Source organism: Cetorhinus maximus, chromosome 3 (genome assembly GCF_964194155.1).
Source record: "Cetorhinus maximus chromosome 3, sCetMax3.hap1.1, whole genome shotgun sequence".
Classification (NCBI taxonomy): Eukaryota; Metazoa; Chordata; class Chondrichthyes; order Lamniformes; family Cetorhinidae; genus Cetorhinus; species Cetorhinus maximus.
The window spans coordinates 169,553,649-169,573,969 of NC_135881.1; the positions used below are offsets into that span (position 1 = coordinate 169,553,649).

At 43.2% G+C, this 20,321-nt stretch overlaps 1 protein-coding gene across 2 annotated transcripts in view; it reads left to right on the forward strand.

Moving 5' to 3' along the window:
• Positions 1-20,321, forward strand: part of cap2 (cyclase associated actin cytoskeleton regulatory protein 2) — a 245,818-nt gene that overhangs the window by 162,802 nt on the left and 62,695 nt on the right. For both annotated transcript variants that reach the window (XM_078539281.1, XM_078539280.1), the window contains exons 6-7: positions 890-975; positions 9,069-9,174. In XM_078539281.1, coding sequence (XP_078395407.1) covers positions 890-975; positions 9,069-9,174 — 192 coding nt within the window. The remainder of the gene's footprint in view (positions 1-889; positions 976-9,068; positions 9,175-20,321) is intronic.

Consider the following 20,321-nt stretch of genomic DNA (forward strand, 5'->3'; position numbering starts at 1 on the left):
TAATACAGCAACAGAAGAAAGTCTACATAGATCTAACCTATTCTGGGATTGTGTGAGGGGCCATTTGGGGTGGACATTTGTAGATGAGAGTGGCATTACGAGACAGCTGTCAAAGGAAACAATTGTCAATGATATCGGCCTATTGTGAATGGCAGCCATGGAATTTGAGAGACTGGGTGAGCAACTTTCCGAGAATGGTACACCCATGCTGTCTTACAAAATATACCATCTCATAATCAGAGATTGAGGAATCAATTATCACAACCAAATAATAGCATATAAGTTTAAAAAGATGGAGCTACATTTAGTGTCCTGTTTATCAGAATAGAAACCTTCAGTGGAATAATTTAGAAACTCTGTGATGATGCTAGCATATGATAAGCATTTATCCAGCTTTATCTACAAGCCCTGGCATTTCAGTTTTCCACAATGTTCATGTTGCCTTGTGGCCCAGTATGCTGCAACTCAAGGCTCTCTCTTACCATTTGTAATGTGGCTATCAAGGGTGTTCAGTTATTATATTTTAAACATGTGAAGGTAATGTCTTTAAATTATCTATTAAGCTGTTAACCGGCTATTAATTAAATAGGCTATTAAGATTTTTTTAAAAATTTGATCTGATCTATTTGTTGGTACTGAAGTAGCTCACTCCTTTTGGTTTTTAAACAAGACATGACCAGATGAAAGGGTGAAGGGGAAAGAGCAAGAGAGTGGAGCGAATTGGATAGCGTATTCAAAGAGCCAGGGTACTCAAGATGGACCAAATGGCCTTCTCCTGTGCTGTATCATAAACAGCTTTCTGTTGAATCTAATGTGTCCTTTTTCTCTCCAAATTTCTCTTGTCTGTACATTCTTCTCCTGATGTTCTGATGTTTTGTTGTTAACTTAGGCCCCTAAGCCAGGTCCTTATGTCAAGGAGATGAATGATGCAGCCACCTTCTATACTAACAGGGTGTTAAAGGAGTACAAGGATATGTAAGTTTGCCATTCTTGCCCTCTAAGCCATATGGTGCGTTCTGTTTAAATCTATTGCCTGTATATCTATATAGTACAAAATTGGGAATAAATTCCAAAAAGTAGCACTACAAAATGATTTGAAAACAAATTTAAATGATTTTAGTAATAACTTAGCATTCAATTTTATATCTATGCAAAATTGTATTCAGTGGGGAAGCTGTATACCTATAGTGATACCTATTTAGAGATTAATACACTGGGTAGTCACAGCCTCCTGTAGATCATAGCTGTCCTTTCCAGCTTCCTGCCTCTCAGCCTTCCACACACGCTTCTGCAAGGCTAAGGCTGCCTGCGGTTAACCACCACTTTCTTCTGAGGCCACCAATTTTCCCCTCACTGTCACTGTAGGCAAGAATCACTGGTCAAAGAGCAAGGGAATTATTGAGGCAGTACATTGCTAGTTCGATCTTTTACAAGGATACAAGTTTCTTATCAAATGGTGCTCACCTCCCCCTTACCTTATTTTTCACTGCAGTAGGTTGAAGGCCAACATAACAAATAAATCAAAAATTTAATACTGCAGTTGTTGCCCATTTTGAAATAAATACAGAAAATGGTGGAAACACTAAGCGGGTCAAGCAGCATCTGTGGTGAGAAGAAACAGAACTAATGTCTCAATGTGATAGCCTTTCATCAGAAATGGTCATCAACCTGAGATGTAACCACATGATTTTCCCTTTACGGATTCTGCCCAGCCAGTGGACTGTTCCCAGGATTTTTTGTTTTTAATACAAATAATGCCTTTGGTCATGTTATTCCTGAATAGGTTAATTAAAGGTTAGATTATCAGTGGTTTCCTGGCACCAAAAGAGCATTTTGTAAGCAAGAAGTCTTTTTAATATTCCTTGATACTATACTGTTGATGAGTATCAGATTCCATGAGCTGTTAAATTGTCCGATAGAATCATAATTCTGCTTACAGCCAAATCTCACATGTTATGGACCAAAGCTCTTGATACAAGGGGTCTTTTGATTTGAATTTTTTATGCATGCAGCCGCGGGTGTGGATTACAGTTTTCATTTGTACTTCTGACAAAGAAAATGCTGTACATACTGCTGCACTGTGTGCCATATGACACGCACTTAAGGAGTCGGCTGGCTGAACCATTCTGAACAAGCCCCTTCAGATCATGATCCACCATCGCCCCCCCCAACCCACCCAACCCGAGACATTCTGAACAACAGGTGCATTTGGCTAACCAGGACATCCATCCAGCAGAAGCTGTCTTGATTCCTAATTGCAGTAATTTGAGGCTGACTTTTTATTCTTATCCTCTTCCTTCATTTGCAGCTAACTCTGGGGTGTGTGCATGTGGGCAAGCAGGCTGTGCAGATCAAAGGCTCTCCTAAGTATTCAGTGTATTAAGCACACCAGATAGCACACTACTGAGCAATGCAGTTGGGGAAGGGATCAGACTTGATCTCTAATCAGAGCTGAATTTGCTGATCTGAGACAATTCTCAAATTTAATGCCTTCTCCCAGGGTGAGTTTGGAGGCAGAGGGGACATTTAATCGGGTTAGAGGGTACAAGGTTGGGACCCCGCCTGTTATATTTTTATAACGGCCACATGGAGGGCAGCAAGAAATACACTCGGTGAAGCTCCAGCAATTTGAATCTAAAATGTGATTATTTCTGGCTTATGGGAATCAGAAGACATAACATGGTGACAGTAGTTGTCTGCGAGTAAAAACCCAAACCTTTTAAATAAATTCAATGCTGAGTTAGATTGAAAAATCAACTAGAATTAATGCCAAAGAGGGAGGGAAAATCTGAGTGAATCATGCGAAAACGAAATGGCTGCTGCAGCAATAAACACATAGCTCCAGCCCATAATGAATTGGGAGGCTGATGATGTAGGGGCATTTGAGAGGTTCAAACAAAAGTGCAGACATATTCAATAGCTTTCTAAAAGGCACCAGTAAAGAGGAAAGGGTCAGCTGTATCCTTTTGTGGGCAGGAGAGAAAAGGAGTAAATTGGTTTAATGGGAGCTGAGTGAAGACAGCAGCAGAAATCCAGACAAAAAAAATCACATTTCCAGCTAGAGTCAAATTATTGGATTTACTGATGTGAATTTCAAGGCCTGAAACGGAAATCAGGTGAGCCTGTTGGCAACTACCCAATGAGATTGAAAAATGTAGCCAGAAAATGTAAATTTAAGGACACAGGTGAAAGTCTGCTAGATCGGTTTGTTTGGTCATTTGGGGCTCTGCACACCCTGAAGTACAAAAAGATTTAATTGGAAAGGAAGATCTCACAACACCACAGACTGTAGATACTGCTAAAGTGCATAAAGCCACAAGTAGACAGATGAAGATAGTAGCTACCCAAACAGCTACCCTTCAGTTAGAGCAAGAGAAAGGCAGCAGGGTTGATGCAGTGAAACAGCAACAAAAGAATGCACACCAGACAGAGAGAAAGATGTGCAGAAGCTGTGGACAACCACATGAGTTCACAGACGGAAAGAAATGTCCCATATGTGGATTAAACTGTAGAGCTTGAGGAAAGCCAAATCACTGGGAAGAAATGTTCAGAACAAAGATGGTAAATAAGTTACCAGGGTCAGTGCAACATGGTGAATGAGAAGGGAAAGAAACCAAAACATCCATGCCATGGAAGATGACGATGAGTTTGAGAACACAATAGATATAGGAACCATACAACTGCATGAAATGGCTGGATGCAACAGTTTCCAGAGAAAAGAAATTCGCACAATCATTCAGTTCAAGAAGAGGCTGAGAAATAAGCCCACACCCGTAAATCTGAAGCTGAAGTTTGATACCGGAGCACAGAGTAACATCACCCCACTTATACTATGCCAGAAGAGTTTTCATGAAAATTTGAAAGAAAATGGGAACCCAAGGAAAGGCACTCTGAAACTGAGGAACATCATGCTATTGGCATATGAGGGAACTGAGATTTAACAGCTAGGAACAACCAAATCAGAGGGACATGCAAAAGAAAAGATGTTAACTGTATGCTCTACGTCACTGAAACAATTGGTCCTACTATTCTGGGGTTGAGCAGTTGAGAGGAGCTGCAGCTTATCTCAGTAAACCATGTGATAAAAGATCTAGGTGTAAAGATCCATCACTGAAACTGAGTCAAATTAGAACTGGGACCAGCAAAGCTGAAGAGTTACAGATGCTCTCTCAGAATGTGATCCAGGGATGGCCTGAAAAGTTACAGCAAACACAGCCAGCAATGCAGCAGTATTGGCCAATCAGAGATGACACGTCACTAGAAGGTAGTGCTCTGCTAGCCAGATCCAGAAGCATCATACCCAAAATGATGCAGGAAGAACGTCTCCAGAAGATCTACGAAGGCCACATGGGAATGGAGAAGTGTAAACTCAGAGCCAGGTCAGCTGTGTACTAGTTAGGCATCTACAAAGACATCAAAAGAATGGTGTCTACATGCAATGTTTACCAGAATTACAGAAATACACAGCATAAAGAGGAGATGATAGCTACTGAAGTACCACTCTGACCATGCACACTGTGGGAGCCGATTTATTCACAATCAGGAATGGTGTCTCATAGTTGCAGACTACTACTCAAAAGTTCTCTTTAACCTGAAAGGTGAAAGATTTGAGAGCTACAACAATCACCTCAGCAGGACGAGTTCTGTTTGCTGAGCAAGGGATTCCTGAAAAAATAATATGGGACAATGGAACCCAGTTTGTCTCCAAAGAATTTAAGGAATTTGCTAACAGTATGGGCTCACTGTCTTCACTTCACCATCAGGAGACATGGGTTTATAGAAAGTGAACCCTCATGGAATGCCTAGAGATGAAGTGTTATGACACAGCAGTTGGTAAAAGCTGAATTGTTTAAATCCCAGAAGGAAACTTGGACAACTGTCATAACCAATATTTTCAGTTGGTATGTTTGAGATGCAGCTCTGAATTCAGTAATAAGACCGCCAATCCGCAAAAGGTTTTTTGTATAAAACTAAATTAAACATTTATTAATTTAACAAGAAATTAAACACATACACATATCTACAAATTACTACCAAAATAACTTTTAAACAAATCCCCAAATTGATCACTCCCAGGTAAATCTTCACCAAGGCAACAATAACCCATAGACTTTAAACAGACACCAGGGAAAGCACATTTGACCTTACGAATTCAGAATAAGGTTCCTTTCAATTTGTTTCCTTTGTAGACACAGTCCTAAGCTTACAGGCTGGTTAGATGTTAAATGCCTCTGACTCACACACATGAACTCCTTTTGGTTCGATTTATACCTAGCTTTCCCTTTGAATGTAAATTTTCCATTGTATTACTAGGTTTTTAAAAATTTTATCTCTCCTAACATTGATCCTTTCATTCCATCAATTTTAGTAGTAATATAAACACATTGTTTGGTGTCTCCCAGCTAGGTGCAAGATTTTACTCCCTTCTTTTGAATGGTTTATCCAGCAAATGCAAACGTACCCTTTACCTTCTATCCTTACGTTTATCTAATTAACATCTCAAACTACTATACATCAAAACACCCAGCCTAGCTGGCTTTAACCCAATTAAGCCACACACAGACACAGACCCTACTACAAGTCCAATTTAGAAATAATTTCCAATAACATTATACACAATATCTCTTCATGACATGAAGGAAGACCCAAACTTTGTCTCCAATGTACACTTCTCAAGGCTGACATGAAATCACCTGCAGAACAGTTGAATGGAAGAAAGTACAAGACCACTCTGCCAAGCAAGATACCCCCTCGAAGTGACCAGGTGGAAGTAAGACAACAACTCGCTGATGCGCAGGTAGAAGGAGGTGAACACTTCAACAAGCATGCTAAATCCCTGCCTGAGCTGTTGAAAGGATAAACTGTACATGTACGGGATCCAATCATGAAAATCTGGAACCCAGCAAAAGTTGTTGGTGAATCTGAGACTCCAAGGCCATACGTCATAGACACTGAAACTGGAAAGCGAATGAGAAGGAACAGAGTCCATGTTTGTCCCACATCTTAGCTGGAAAAGGAGAAAATATCATTAACACCGGCAACATCACTAACCAGTGAGACAGCATAATAGTGTCACTAACAAGCGGTGCAACATCAATAACATCACCAGCAAGTGACACAACATTAGCAACATCAAGCAAGGCTGCTATAATATCAGGAGCAACATCACCCGTGCAGCATGCCAAACCACCTCTGAGGAACTGCCAAGTCTAAAAGATGGAGGCATAACATCCTAATACCTAAACAATATTGTGAATAATGTTGTAAGAAAAGAAAGCTATGCTATAACAGAATCTAAAGGTGTTCAGTGTTTTTATAGAAGTCGATTGTTAATCTACAGTTTGGAAAGAAAAAATTAATGATTGGAACAGTTATATTGATATAGAGGCATTATGTACAATATTTTTTACAGATACAGGGATGTTATATTGTTTGTAAAGAGCTAGAAATTAATTATTATGCAAATATATATCCTGGGGTGCCACACTCACTGTCGCACTGCAGTCATGTGCCAAGAAACAATGTATCAGTCGACCAGTCACATGGCAGCAAAAAATACACTTGCTGAAGTCCTATCAATTTGAGCCTAAAGAGTGATTATTTCTAACTTTTGGGAACCAGAAGACAGCCTTCCTGCCCTGACGCAAATTGAGGCCCTTTTAATGCCCACTTAAGGGCCTCATCCCACCTCTGCTGGTATTCAACCTGCAGCAAGTGAGTCACTCACCACATGGAGAGTTTGCTTGCAGGCTGTCAGCAGAGTCCCTCATCAGGCATTCAGTGCCTGATCGAGGGATCCAGCATCAGGAAGTAGAAGTGGAATTGGGGGGCCTGCTGAAAGCCATCTCCTTGCCCTTTCCTCTGCCCCCTCTCTGCCCCACCCCCACCTCAATCAGCGACCCTTTCCTGTGACCCCCCATCCCACCCTTACTCACCAGTGGTCCTTCGATGATCCTAAGCCTGTGGTGGGTGCATTGGCGGCAGCTACTGCAGCTCCCAGTGACACTGCCTGCGATGGAGAGGTACTATCCTCTGGCTGGTGGCTCTTAGGGGGCGGGGTTCTTGATCCTGGGAAAGGCCTGTCACTGGCCTCTTAAGTTAGTTGGCACTTAATACAATGGACCTTCCCCATAGAGGTGATGCAGGGCTCTCGCCGGCTCTCCAGTTGGAGGGTGATCCCCCCATCATCTGGATTGAATTCTGTCCTTGGTGTCTTATCTCTGTATCATTAGACTAGGCGAGGGTCGGGGCGGAGGGAAAAGATTCAACTGGGGATCGTACCCCTGCAGCCTGGTATATATGTGTGGATGTTGAGTGAAGGATTGGACTTTCACTGGCAAATGGCTCCATGAGTGAAGAGAAACGCTGCTTATTCCTGTTGAGCTACATCAAAGTATGAATCAAAGCCTTCCAGAGAGGAGGAGCACTATGGGAAAGTTTCAGGCAAATTCCAAATAAGTAGCTTTCGAGGCTGGAGACCATACAATCTGAGGATTGTTTCGAATAGCAATGGCCATGAAGCACTTGAGGTCCTCCACCACCTGTCCTTACACTATTGACCCTTCAAAAGAAAATCATCCAAATATCAGCCTTGTATGTTATCATCTTCCACATGCCTTTACATTGAACAGGTCAACACTTCTCAAAGGCGAAGGTTTGCATTCTCGGGCATTTCAAGGTCTCCCTGTCTAGCGTCCAAGTCAGTCAGGAATCTTCTGTCAGGCATAAGGAAACAGTGAGGTTTCTAGTAAGTTATATTTTGGCTGGCCTTTAACTGGTGTGTTGATTCCCACCAACTTTGTCGGTGTGTCTGGGTGCGTTAGGTGAGTATGGGTACATAGCCTCAAAAACAAATATATCCATTCCACCCCAACCTGCACCAGAGTAATGCCTTTGGCCTTCAGAAAGCAGACTAAATCTTTCCAAACTCTGCTCACTTTGGTCCCTCATTACTGTGAGCAAGTAGGAACCATTCCATCCAATCCATGGAGGGAAAATCCTGAACTATATACCTCTGATCCCTTGATATGCATGGGGTTGGGTGGTGGGGGTGGCAGGGGAAAAGAGAGAGGTTAAGGTTCCCCACCAGTAACAGACATTACTAAATCAGTCCTGGGTCCCAGAGGTGAAAGATCAATATTCTAACCAAGGCCATAGCACACGTCATACAACTCTAGGCTTCCAAGCTGCAAAAAAATCTTCTAGGCCATAAGAGCTGAAATTATTGGCCTCAATATTTTAGCTACCCACAAATAGCTGTTATCAACAAATGGGCAAGATCCATGGAGCCAATAACTGCAGCGGTCTGTGTGGTCCAGTTAACCAGCCCGTCTCAGGCCTACAGCGCTTGTATTTTCCTCTCTTCTCTCCTTATTCCTTTGTGTTGTTCTGCTTTCTGTCCTTGTACTTCTTCGGTCCACTGCCATCTTACTTCCATTGCGAAGAGATTACCATTGAAAAGGAAAAAATGCTTTGTTCTTGGGAATTGAGGTGTACCAACACTTGCCCCACATCCCACCCATCCCTGCCCCACTATCACTGTTTTTCTTTTGGCAGTTGTCTGGTGTACAAAGATATGGTATCTCATGGTATGGAGGCCCAGGATTCCACAACCTACAGCCCAATAGAAAGTACTCCATCAGTATACATGCTGTACTGCCCTGTTGGAAAAATCCGTTCTGCTTTTGCTTGCATAAGCATCCAACACATCCAGCTTATCTTGCCATTTTTTCCCCCTGGCTAATCTTTCTCTTCCAAATATTTCCCTGCCCTTCTGAAAGTGCCTGCACTGTGCTTGAGTGTGATTGCTTCAGGATCAGGGCCATTCTGAAGAAAAATAGCTTTCTTTTCCCCCCATTGAAGTGCACCTCCAACATGATTATGCTTTTGAAACATTTTCCTGTGCCAGGAATTTGAACATTAGTCTCATTATCTGGGATGGTTTAGATGTTTTGTTTAGTGTGAAAAGTGAAACTAACTGCTGCAGTTTCATGGTAAATAGCTTTGCAACGAGTGAATCTCAACATTGTTTGGTGTTGATGTTCTTTTAAATCTTTATTCACCTGCAGTGACAAGAGACATGTAGAATGGGTCAAATCATTCCTCAGTATTTGGACAGAGCTTCAGGCCTACATCAAGGAGTATCACACCACTGGGCTCTTGTGGAATAAGGCTGTAAGTATCCATTCAGCTTCATGCAGCATTTACATAACTTAATGGATTAAATTTATGCTGATTCTTTTTCCACATGAGACATGTAGTCTAATTCTACTCTTCCGCTTTAACATGATTATTTCTTTTTAAGCAACAACCTAAATCCCTATTAAACTTCCATGTTTCAATGGCATTCTGCGGCAAAGAATTCCACATTCTGCACTCTTTATATTCAGTATCTGAATATACACAGGGAAAAAAACGGTCCACTTGTATTTCTATGGCACTTTTCATAACCACAAGACATCCCAAAGTGTTTCACAGCCGGTGAAGTATTTTTGAACTGTGATCATCAAAGGTTATTGCAGAAAATAAAAATTCATGGTGTAGTGGGTAACATATTGGCGTGGATAGAAGATTGGCTAGTTTACAGGAAACAGAGGGTAGCCATAAATCGGTCTTTTTCTGGTCGGCGGGTTGTGACGAATGGTGTGCCACAGGGATCAGTGCTGGGGCCTCAACCTTTCACGATTTATATAAATGACTTGGATGAAGGCACCATAGGTATGGCTGCTAAATTTGCTGACGACACAAAGGTAGGTAGGAAAGCAAGGTGTGAAGAGAACGTAAGGAGGCTACAAAGTGACGTAGACAGGCTAAATGATTGGGCAAAGATCTGGCAAATGAAGTATAATGTGGGCAAATGTGACATTGTCCATTTTGGCAGGAAGAATAAAAAAGATTATCTAAATGGTGAGAGGTTGCAGATCCTTGAGATTCAGAGGGATCTGGGTGTCCTAGTGCATGAATCACGAAAGGCTAGTATGCAGGTACAGCAAGTAATTAGGAAAGCTAATAGACTGTTATCATTTATTGTGAGCAGAATTGATTACAAAAGCAGGGAAGTACTGGTGAGACCACATCTGGAGTATTGTGTACAGTACTGGTCTCCTTATTTAAGGAAGGATGTAAATGTGTTAGAAGCAGTTCAGAGAAAGTTTACTAGACTAATACCAGAAATTGACAGGTTGTCTGATGAGGAAAGGTTAGACAGGTTAGGCTTGTATCCACTGGAGTTTAGAAGAGTAAGAGACAATTTGATTGAAGCTTTTAAGATCCTGAGGGTCTTGACAGAGTGGATGTGGAGAGGATGGTTCCTTGTGTGGGAGAATCTAGAACTAGGGGTCACTGTTTAAAAATAAGGGGTCACTCATTTAAGACAGATGAGGAGAAATTTTTTCCTGAGGGTCTTGAGTCCTTGGAATTCTCTTCCTGAAAAGCTGGTGGAAGCAGAGAGCTTGAATATTTTTAAGGCAGAGCTAGATAGATTCTTGATAAACAAGGGGGTGAAAGGTTATCAGGGGTAGGCAGGAATGTGGAGTGGAGGTTACAGTCAGATCAGCTATGACCTTACTGAATGGCAGATCAGGCTCGAGGGGTCGAGTGGCCTACCCCTGCTCCTAATTTGTATGTTGGAATGTAGGATATGTGGCATTTAGTGATAGACATGGGATAAATATATGGCCAGGACACCAGAAAGAACTTCATTGCTCTTCTTCAGAATAGTGCCATGGAACCTTTTTCATTCACCTGACAGGGCCTTGGTTTAACATCTCGTCCAAAAGACTGAACTTCCTGCACTGAAGCACAAGTATTGCATGAGAATGCCAGCCTAGATTTTTGTACTCACTTTTCTGGAATGGGAATTCAACTCGCAGCCTTTTGACTCAGAGATGAAGTGCTACCAACTGAGTTATTTGAATTACCCCTTGTCGATCAGACAAAGAATTGGTAAATTCCAATATTCGACTCCCAACCAATGCTCAAAGCCTGTGGATTATTGAATTAGCCATCAGCCTGCTCTTTGAAACATGACTCTATTTAATTAAAAGGCAAAGCTCTGGGGAGTGAAAGACTACATACAAGAGGAGATCTTAATTTAAATGGCAGATCAATGCAGTTCTCTAGTGGGTGGAGTTAGAACCAGACAGTTATTTAACTAATGTTCAGAAGATGAGTATTTGCACCTTAGAAATCATTTTTACAACTTGGGTTGGAATTTCATGGCCCCCTTGCGGTGGAGGTGTGGCTGGAAAATGTGGCGAGCCGTTCAAAACTCCATTGACTTTGGCGGACTGGAAGATCCCGCTGGCTGGAGGGGCCGGAAAATTCCACCCATGGAGTGTGACCCCCTCATTCGTTGTAGGAGTGAAAAGTAACCATTGTTGCAAAAGAAGAAATGGGACATGGTTTTGTTTTTCATTTTAATGATGTCAGTGAAAATACTGCACATTGATGGGCAAAACCTAAATCTTTCACTTCCCCTGGCCCCTCCTTCCAAAAAATGAGCTGCCATTTTAAATTTCAAGCTGTATGATAACAAAGGGCGAAATGCCAGGGATGAGTTGTCATTGTGAAGAGAAAAAGTTATCCAAAGGAAGCCAAATTGGGATTGTTGGTGGACCATATTTGCAAGGACTGCTGTTTCTTGGTCTAGTGCAGCCAAGGATGAAACCTGTTTTTATTTAGCACCTTTCACAACCTTGGGACATCCCAAAATGCCTTAAAGCCAATTAAGCACATTTAAAGTTGTGCTGTAGGAAACGTGGCAGCCAATTTGTACACTGCAAGGTCCAGCAAGCAGCAATGTGATAATGATTGGATAGGCTGTTGGTTGAGGGATGAATATTGGCCAGGACATTGGGTAGAACTCCCCTGCCATTCTCCAAAATAGTGATTAGGATCTCTAACATTTACCTGAGAAGGTTTAATGTCTTATCCTAAAAACAGCATCTCTGACAGTGCTGGAGTTTCAGCCTGAATTATTCCACCTGCAGAAAAACCATCAGGTCATCAAAAAAGATTGGGTTTGTTTGTCATTATCTTTGAACATTTCAATCGAGGGGCAAAGGCTGTTTGGCTGACAGCCAAGCATCGTCCAATTGTGTAATGAGTCTTTTTGCTTTCCAATTGGCATAGGAAGGCAATGCATCAGAAGGATGGATGTATTGGCTGACTAATGGATGAGCACAAGAGCAAGTCATATGATGAAACCTTCAGAAATGCATTTAACCTCAGTTGGCAACCCTAGTGAGATTTGATGCTACAATTTTTGTCTGAGGCATATGTGCTACCTGCTGAGCCAAGGCTGACACCTAGCTCTATGTAAAGGCTGCTGCTCAGCAATTCTTTGTCTGTGCTTAAATGCAGATAAAACAAAGAGATAAAAACAAAAAACTGCGGATGCTGGAAATCCAAAACAAAAACAGAAACTGAAATACCTGGAAAAACTCAGCAGGTCTGGCAGCATCGGCAGAGAAAAGCACATTGCTCTTTGTTTATCTCTACCTTTTATGCCCTTTTAGTATTATTTCACCCACTAGAGCTATCTGTACCTTGCTTGTCCTGCTCTCTACTCTTAATTAGCACATTCCTTTAGATAATATCACCACCTTCAACACCTCTTTGTTCCTTTGTCTGTGACATCTTTTGGTTATCTCCTCCTATCACTGGCTGCTTGTCCCAACAACCCCCCCGCCCCTTAAACCAGCTTATATTTCACCCCTTTCCTATTTTTACTTAGTTCTGTTGAAGGGTCATGAGGACTCGAAACGTCAACTGTGCTCTTCTCCGCCGATGCTGCCAGACCTGCTGAGTTTTTCCAGGTATTTCTGTTTCTGTTTATGTTTTTGTTTCAGATAAAACAAAATTGTGTTATTATTGAAGAATTTTCACAATTATTCTTGATTATTGACCAGGATACTATTTACAATAAGATAATTGCACCTACAGGTATCACAATTATGTCCCCTCCCTCCCTCCCAAGTTAGCAGTCTAGTTATAATAGTGGACCAAGTAATGTCAGACATTTCAAGCAACTTGCACATCAGAATATCACACACTGCAGTTTCTAAACCTCGCAAGTTATATTCTTTACCTCCACAACAGTGCTTTATTCTTCTGCATCGGCTGGTGTGTATTAGCCCAATTCTTGGTTTCTTTACTGTGTGGGGCAGCGTGCAGTAGGAGGTCAGTTGATTGACCCTCAGCAGAGATACTATTCTGATGATCAGTAGCCAGGAAGAAATTCACTGTGGAAACTATCCATGATTCTGGCTGAAGGAGAAAGTGGAGGATCAGGGAGGGGGGAAGAGTTAAATAAGTCAACCAGTTGATACCAAGTGCACTGGGTTCCTTTGAGAATCAGAGTCCTCGGTCTACTGCAGTGTTCCAGTGAAGCTCAGTGCAAGCTCGAGGAGCAGCACCTCATCTTCTGATTAAGCCTTTGGACTTGACGTTAATTTCAACAATGTTCAAACATGAACTCCGTCTCCCATTTTAATTTTTTTTTGACATGTGCTGGTATGAACCTTGTTTTTCATGGCCAGAATCTTTGGGTCGTCGTGCGGGGGTGGGCCTTGCTCGCCGACTCGCAAAATGATCCTTTGTGACGTTGGGTGTGCGTCCTGACATCACCGCGCGTCATTCCGATCTTCAGTTCGGCGGGCACACACCGGAGTCGGCTGTGCGCCCGCCAAACTCAAAGGCCTATTAAGACCATTTAAAAACTAATTAAAATAATCAACAGAGCTGCCCATCCAACCTTAAGGTTGGCGGGCAGGCAAAGAGCCCAGGCGGCCTTCGCATTTATCATGAAACCTCATCCACGGGCTGGATGAGGCTTCATGAAGCATTTATAAATTGAATAAAAGGTCTTATTAAAGTTCATTGACATGTCCCAGCTCATGTGACACTGTCACATGAGGGTACGTCTTAAAAATTGTGCCTCAGGGAGATGTCTGCGCTCTTTCACGTGCATGTGCGAAAGAGCACAGGCCCCGACTCAGCCTCCTCCCCCGCCCACACAGGGAGCACTCAGCGCTACCAGGTGCGCATCACGCTGGACGGGCCTTAATCGGCCCACCCAAGTAAAATGACGGCTGCGCACCCACGCGCTCTTGTTCCCGCTCAAACCCTCCCCCCTTCCACCGGACGGGGAAAAATTCTTGTCCATGTTTGGGCAGAGCTGTTCATTATTCTGCTATTCACACACACTCTGGACAAATGCTTTGTTTCTTTCCTAGAACCATTACCACTCCCTTTGCCTTCCATGACATCTTTGTCATTTAATTAGATAGGACTTTAAACTAATTAGTGGGGGGAAGGTTCGATTGAAGAGAAGTTTAAAAATCAAAAAGAAACGAGAGAGCAGAGGTGCAGTGAAGAGGCGAGCGATAATCAGTGTTACAGGAAGGGGCAGAAAATATAAGCAGAAGAGTGCAGCAGAAGTCAGAACCAGAATGAGTAATAATGGTAAAAATTCAAAGTTTAAGGCTCTTTATCTGAATGCACGCAGCACTTGTAACAAGATTGATGAGTTGACGGCACAAATAGAAATAAATGACTATGACTTGATAGCTATTACAGAGATGTGGTCACAGGGTGACCAAGACTGGGAACTCAATATTCAAGGGTATTCCATGTTCCGGAAAAATAGACAAAAAGGAAAAGGAGGTGGGGTAGCTTTGTTAATAAAGGAAGGTATCAGTGTGGCGGTGAGCAGTGATATAGGTGCAATAGATCATGATGTGGAATCAGTTTGGGTAGAAATAAAGAATAGCAAAGGGAAGAAGTCACGGGTGGGAGTTGTCTGTAGGCCCCCGAAGAGTTGCCTCACTGTAGGACAAAGTATAAAACGGGAAATAATGGCGGCGTGTAAGAAGAGTGCTACAATTGTCGTGGGTGATTTTAATCTGCATATTGACTAGACAAGTCCAATTGGCAGGGGTATCATGGAAGACGAATTTGCGATTTGTTTCTTAGAGCAGCACATTGCAGAACCTACCCGGGAACAGGCTATTTTAGATCTAGTAATGTGTAATGAGGTGGTTTAATAAGAGATATCATAGTTAAGGATCCTCTGGGGGGTAGCGATCACAACATGATAGAATTTCAAATTCAGTTTGACGGCGAGCAACTCGGGTCTCAAACCAGTGTCCTCAATTTAAATAGGGCAATTACAGAGGTATGAAGAAAGAGTTGTCTAAAGCAGGCTGGGAAAATAGACTAAGGGGAAGACATTTAAGCAGATATTTCATAATGCTAAGCAAAAATTTATCCCAGTCAAAAAGAAGGACTCGATGAGAAGGATGAACCACCCGTGGTTAACAAAGGTGGTCAAGGAAAGTATCCAATCAAAAACTAAGACATACAAAGTGGCGAAAACTAGTGGTAGGCCAGAGGATTGGGAATTTTTAGGAACCGGCAGCTGATGACTAATAAGCTAATTAAGAGGAAGAAAACTGATTATGAAAGTAAATTGGCAAGAAGTATAAAAACAAACAGCAAGAGCTTCTACGGGTATATAAAAAGAAAGAGTGGCTAAAGTGAGCGTGGGACCCTTGGAGGATGCAATTGAAGAATTGATAACGGGGAAGAGGGAAATGGCAGATAATTTAAACCAATATTTTGCATAGGTCTTCACAGTGGAGGACACTATAAACATCCCAAAGGTATCAGATAAGCAACGAGCTAATGGGAGGAAAGATCTTGTAAGACTCTATCATGAGGGACAAAGCATTTGACAAACTAATGGGACTAAAGACAGACAAGTCGCCAGGACCTGATGGCCTGCATCCAACGGTTTTAAAGGAAATAGCTGCAGAGTTGGTGGAGGCATTGGCCAAAATATTCCAGAACTCACTGGATTCCGGGAGGGTCCCAGCGGATTGGAAAACTGCTAATGTGACGTCCCTGTTCAAGAATGGAGGGAGACAAAAAGCAGGAAACTATAGGCCAGTCAGCCTAACATCTGTCATTGGGAAAATGCTAGAGCCCATTATTAAGGAAGAAAAAGTTTAGAAAAGCTTAACAAAATCAAACAGAGTCAACATGGTTTTGTGAAAGGGATACAATGTTTGACAAATTTGCTAGGGTTCTTTGAGGATATAACAAGCAGAGTTGATAAAGGGGAACCAATAGATGTGTATTTGGATTTCCAGAAGGCATTCGATAAGGTGCCACATAAAAGGTTATTGCACAAGGTAGGTGCTTACGGTATTGGGGCTAATGTATTAGCATAGATTGAGGATTGGTTAACACACAGAAGACAGAGTCGGGATTAATGGGCCTTTTTCAGGTTGGAAAGACGTAACTAGTGGAGTGCCACAAGGATCTGTCCTAGGGCCTCAGTTATTTACTGTCTATATTAATGATTTGGAGGAGGGGGCAGAGTGTAATGTATCCAGATTTGCTGACGATACAAAAATAGCTGGGAGGGCATGTTGTGATGAGGACATAAGGAATCTGCAAGCGGTTATAGACAGGCTGAGTGAGTGGGCAAAACTTGGCAGATGGAGTTTAATGTAGGGAAATGTGAAGTCATGCACTTTGGTAGGAAAAATCAAAAGGCAGACTATTAATTAAATGGAGAGAGACTCCAAAGAAGTGCGGCACAGAGGGATCTGGTGTTCTTGTGCATAAAACACAAAATGTTAGCATGCAGGTGCAACAAGTGATTAAGAAGGCAAATGGAATTTTGGCCTGTATTGCTAGGGAGTTGGAGTTTAAAAGTAGGGAAGTGTTGTTACAACTGTACAGGGTGTTGGTGAGGGTGCATCTGGAATACCGTGTACAGTTTTGGTCCCTGTTTTTAAGAAAGGATTTACTGGCATTGGAGGCAGTCCAAAAGAGATTCACTAGGCTGACTCCTGGATGAAGGGGTTGACTTATCAAGAACGGCTAAACAGGTTAGGCCTTTATTCATTAGAGTTTAGAAGAGTGAGGAGGGATCTAATTGAAATGTGCAAAATTCTGAGGGGGCTTGACAGGGTAGATTTTGAAAAGATGTTTCCACTAGTGGGGGAATCTTGAACTAGGGGACATAGTTACAGAATAAGGAGACACTCATTTAAAACTGAGATGAGAAGGAATTTCTTCTCCCAAAAGGGTAGTGAATGTCTAGAATTCTGTACCCCACAGAGTTGTGGAGGCTAGATCACTGAAAGTATTTAAAGAGGGAGTAGATAGATTTTTAAAACATCGGGGAGTTGAGGGTTATGAAGAGCTGGCGCAAAAGAGGAGTTGAGGCCTGGAGCAGAACAGCCATGATCTTATTGAATGGCGTGGCAGGCTTGAGGGACCATATGGCCTACTCCTTCTATTTCTTAGTTTTCATGTTATGTTAATCTCTCCTGCCCTCTACCATATCCCAGATCTTCCCTTTTGTTCTTCCTTTCCCTCCCCCCTTTAAGACATAAAACCCACTTTACTTCTACGTTTCTTCAGTTCTGAAGAAGAGTCATGTTGAACTCGAAATGTTAGTTTCTCTTTCCACAGATGCTGCCGGACTTGCTGAGTATTTCCAGCAGTTTCTGTTTTTGTTTCAGATTTCCAGCATCCGCAATATTTTGCTTTTATTTACACTTTGAATTATATGGTATTATCCCTGCTTAATTCATTCCCTGCCAGGTTATACTAGGAGGAAAGATTTTGATCAAATTATGTAAAAGTAAAATGAAGTGTACATGAGTCTTTACTCTTTCCCAAAGTACTCCTGTGAATGCTCTTTCAAGTTGAACTTGAGAGGAGGGAGAGTGTTCACAGCCATGAAGTTAAGAGACCAAACGCAAACTGGGCGACCGTTTTGCGGAACACCTGCAGTCTGTCCGCAAGAAAGACCCAAACCTCCCTGTCGCTTGCCATTTTAACACTCCACCCTGTTCTCTTGCCAACATGTCTGTCCTTGGCTTGCTGCATTGTTCCAGTGAAGCCCAACGCAAACTGGAGGAACAGCACCTCATCTTCCGACTAGGCACTTTACAGCCCTCCGGGCTGAATATTGAATTCAACAACTTTAGATCTTAAACTCCCCCTCCCCCCATCCCCACCCCGTTTCTTTCCCCCCCTCCCCCCCCCCGCTTTTTTTTTCAATAATCTATATAGATTCTTCTTTCCCCACCTATTTCCATTATTTTTAAATCTAAAACTAAAACCTTTAGTCTTTCCACCCCACCCCCACTAGAGCTGTACTTTGAATATCCTGTCTTCCATTCTTAATTAGCACTTTTCTCAGACAAATACCACCACCTTTGACCCTTTTGTCTCTGACATCTTTTGATTATCTGCTCATCTCCACAATCACCACACCACACCCTCAATGTGTCTCTCCCCCCCCCCCCACCCACCCACCTTAAACCAATTTATATTTCTCCCTTCTTCTAACTATGCTCCAGTTCTGCCGAAGGGCCATGAAGGCTCGAAACGTTAACTGATTTCTTCTCCGCCGATGCTGCCAGACCCGCTGAGTTTTTCCAGGTAATTCTGTTTTTGTTTTGAAGTTAAGCTTGTTAAGTTCCAGTTACATATGGCGCATCCCTGCTAAATCCCAAGCTTAGCAGCATGAGTAGTCCTGCTCATTTTCAGAATTGAGAGTTGTTTACTGGGAACAGGATCCACAAGTGAGAAATCATCTACTCATGCTGTGGGTGATAAATGTCAGTGTGTTGGCAGCGACTTGAATCATTCACCTTGGTTGTGCTGGTAAAGCACTGTGTTTGTGCATTAAATTATAATAATCCACAGATTCCAGGGTTGATATTCAGAAGGTTTCATCTGCTGCCCTAGTACATTCTGCAGCTCTCCTTCCACTGGCACCGGGGTTGGCAGGATTTCACTGGAACAGCAGGGCCTAATGATAGTCAGCCATGGCTCAAGGACAGCACTCTTGCCTCCTCAATCAGAAGGTTGTGGTTTTAAGTCCCACTCCAGGGGGTAGAACACAAAGATCTAGGCCGGCATTCCAGTGCAGTAAGGTGAAGGTGCTGCCTGCTCGGAGACACTGGGTGAAATTGTTTGTGCCCGCTGGCGTCGGACGTGATTGGCGGTGTGGGCGGGTAATATGGCAAGAAGGCCAAAAATCAGTTTCACGACATCGTGGAACCAGTTTGTGATCGTCCTCTCAGTCCGTTGATGGGCCGCGTTTCCCGCCGTCGGACATCAGGAACCTCATTGTAATACAGCTGCATGTCATTATAAGGCTAGCCTGCCAGACTCATCCCCAACCCACCCCGGCTGGATTGTCCGCCCACGTCGGTGTGATTGCACACCTACGTGTTTCACAACTGCACACAAGTGACGTGCACTTGGTGAGCTGCACTTCGTTTGGGACTTAAAGGTTTGTTTGCTTACCTTGCTTCGGGCAGCATTCGCAGTCATCAGTGCCAGGCTTCGCAGACAACACCACAGCACTTTTAGGGGGCTCATGGGCAGGTCTCTACCTACCGGACCAGCCATAAGGTGGGGGTGGCTTTGCATACATGCAGGCCTAGGGCTTGGGGAAAGGGGAGAAGTGGCGTCAGGCAAGGGAAGAGGCTGCAGGGTGAGGGCTGTACTGAGAAAGAGGGTATCCCAGGATGTGTGTGGGGGCACAAGTTGATCTGTACAAGTGCCCTCAAGGTGGTAAGGGTTGAGGAGAAAGTCTCCAGGGCAGATGAGGCCAGATGGAGATGCGAGGGTGTGTGTGAAAGAGTGGAGTGGTGATGTCCCTTGTGCTGGCAGTGAGTGAGATACCAGTGAATGTGTGATGAGCTTGTGAGTGTGTGAGTTTAGAGTGATGAGCTGGTGGCCTTACCCTGGCGGCATGGATGAGATAGTTCCTCCTATATCTGAATTGGAAGGCCAACCTCTTCTGTGCAGCATTGGCACTGATCTCCGCTGCCATCACCTACCAAACTGGAGTGGTAATGTGGTAATGTTGCTGCCCCTCCTGCGGCCTCCACAACGTCCAAAATGTGCTCCAAGGGACGCGTCACAACCTGAGGACTGCAGTCTTCTTCCCTTTCGGGACCATATCTTCTTTGCCGCAGCCCTGGGCTGGAAGCACTGAGAGGTGTGCGCGCAGCTGTACTTTAAATGTGGCGCCCAGCGTGTTGAAGTGGCAAGGTGATGATGTGGCAGGCAAATTGGAGCCTGCCCACAATGGAAACAGCGCGTTTCCTGGGAATGCATAATTAATGGGGCGGGATTGGGACGGTACGGCATGAGAAACTGCCATTGCGGCTGGCGGGTAAAACGTCATTTTACCTGTCCGCTACCGCACTTAGTACAAATCTGGGACGATTTCACCCACTGTCTTTTGGATGCGGTATTAAACTGAGGCACTGGCTACC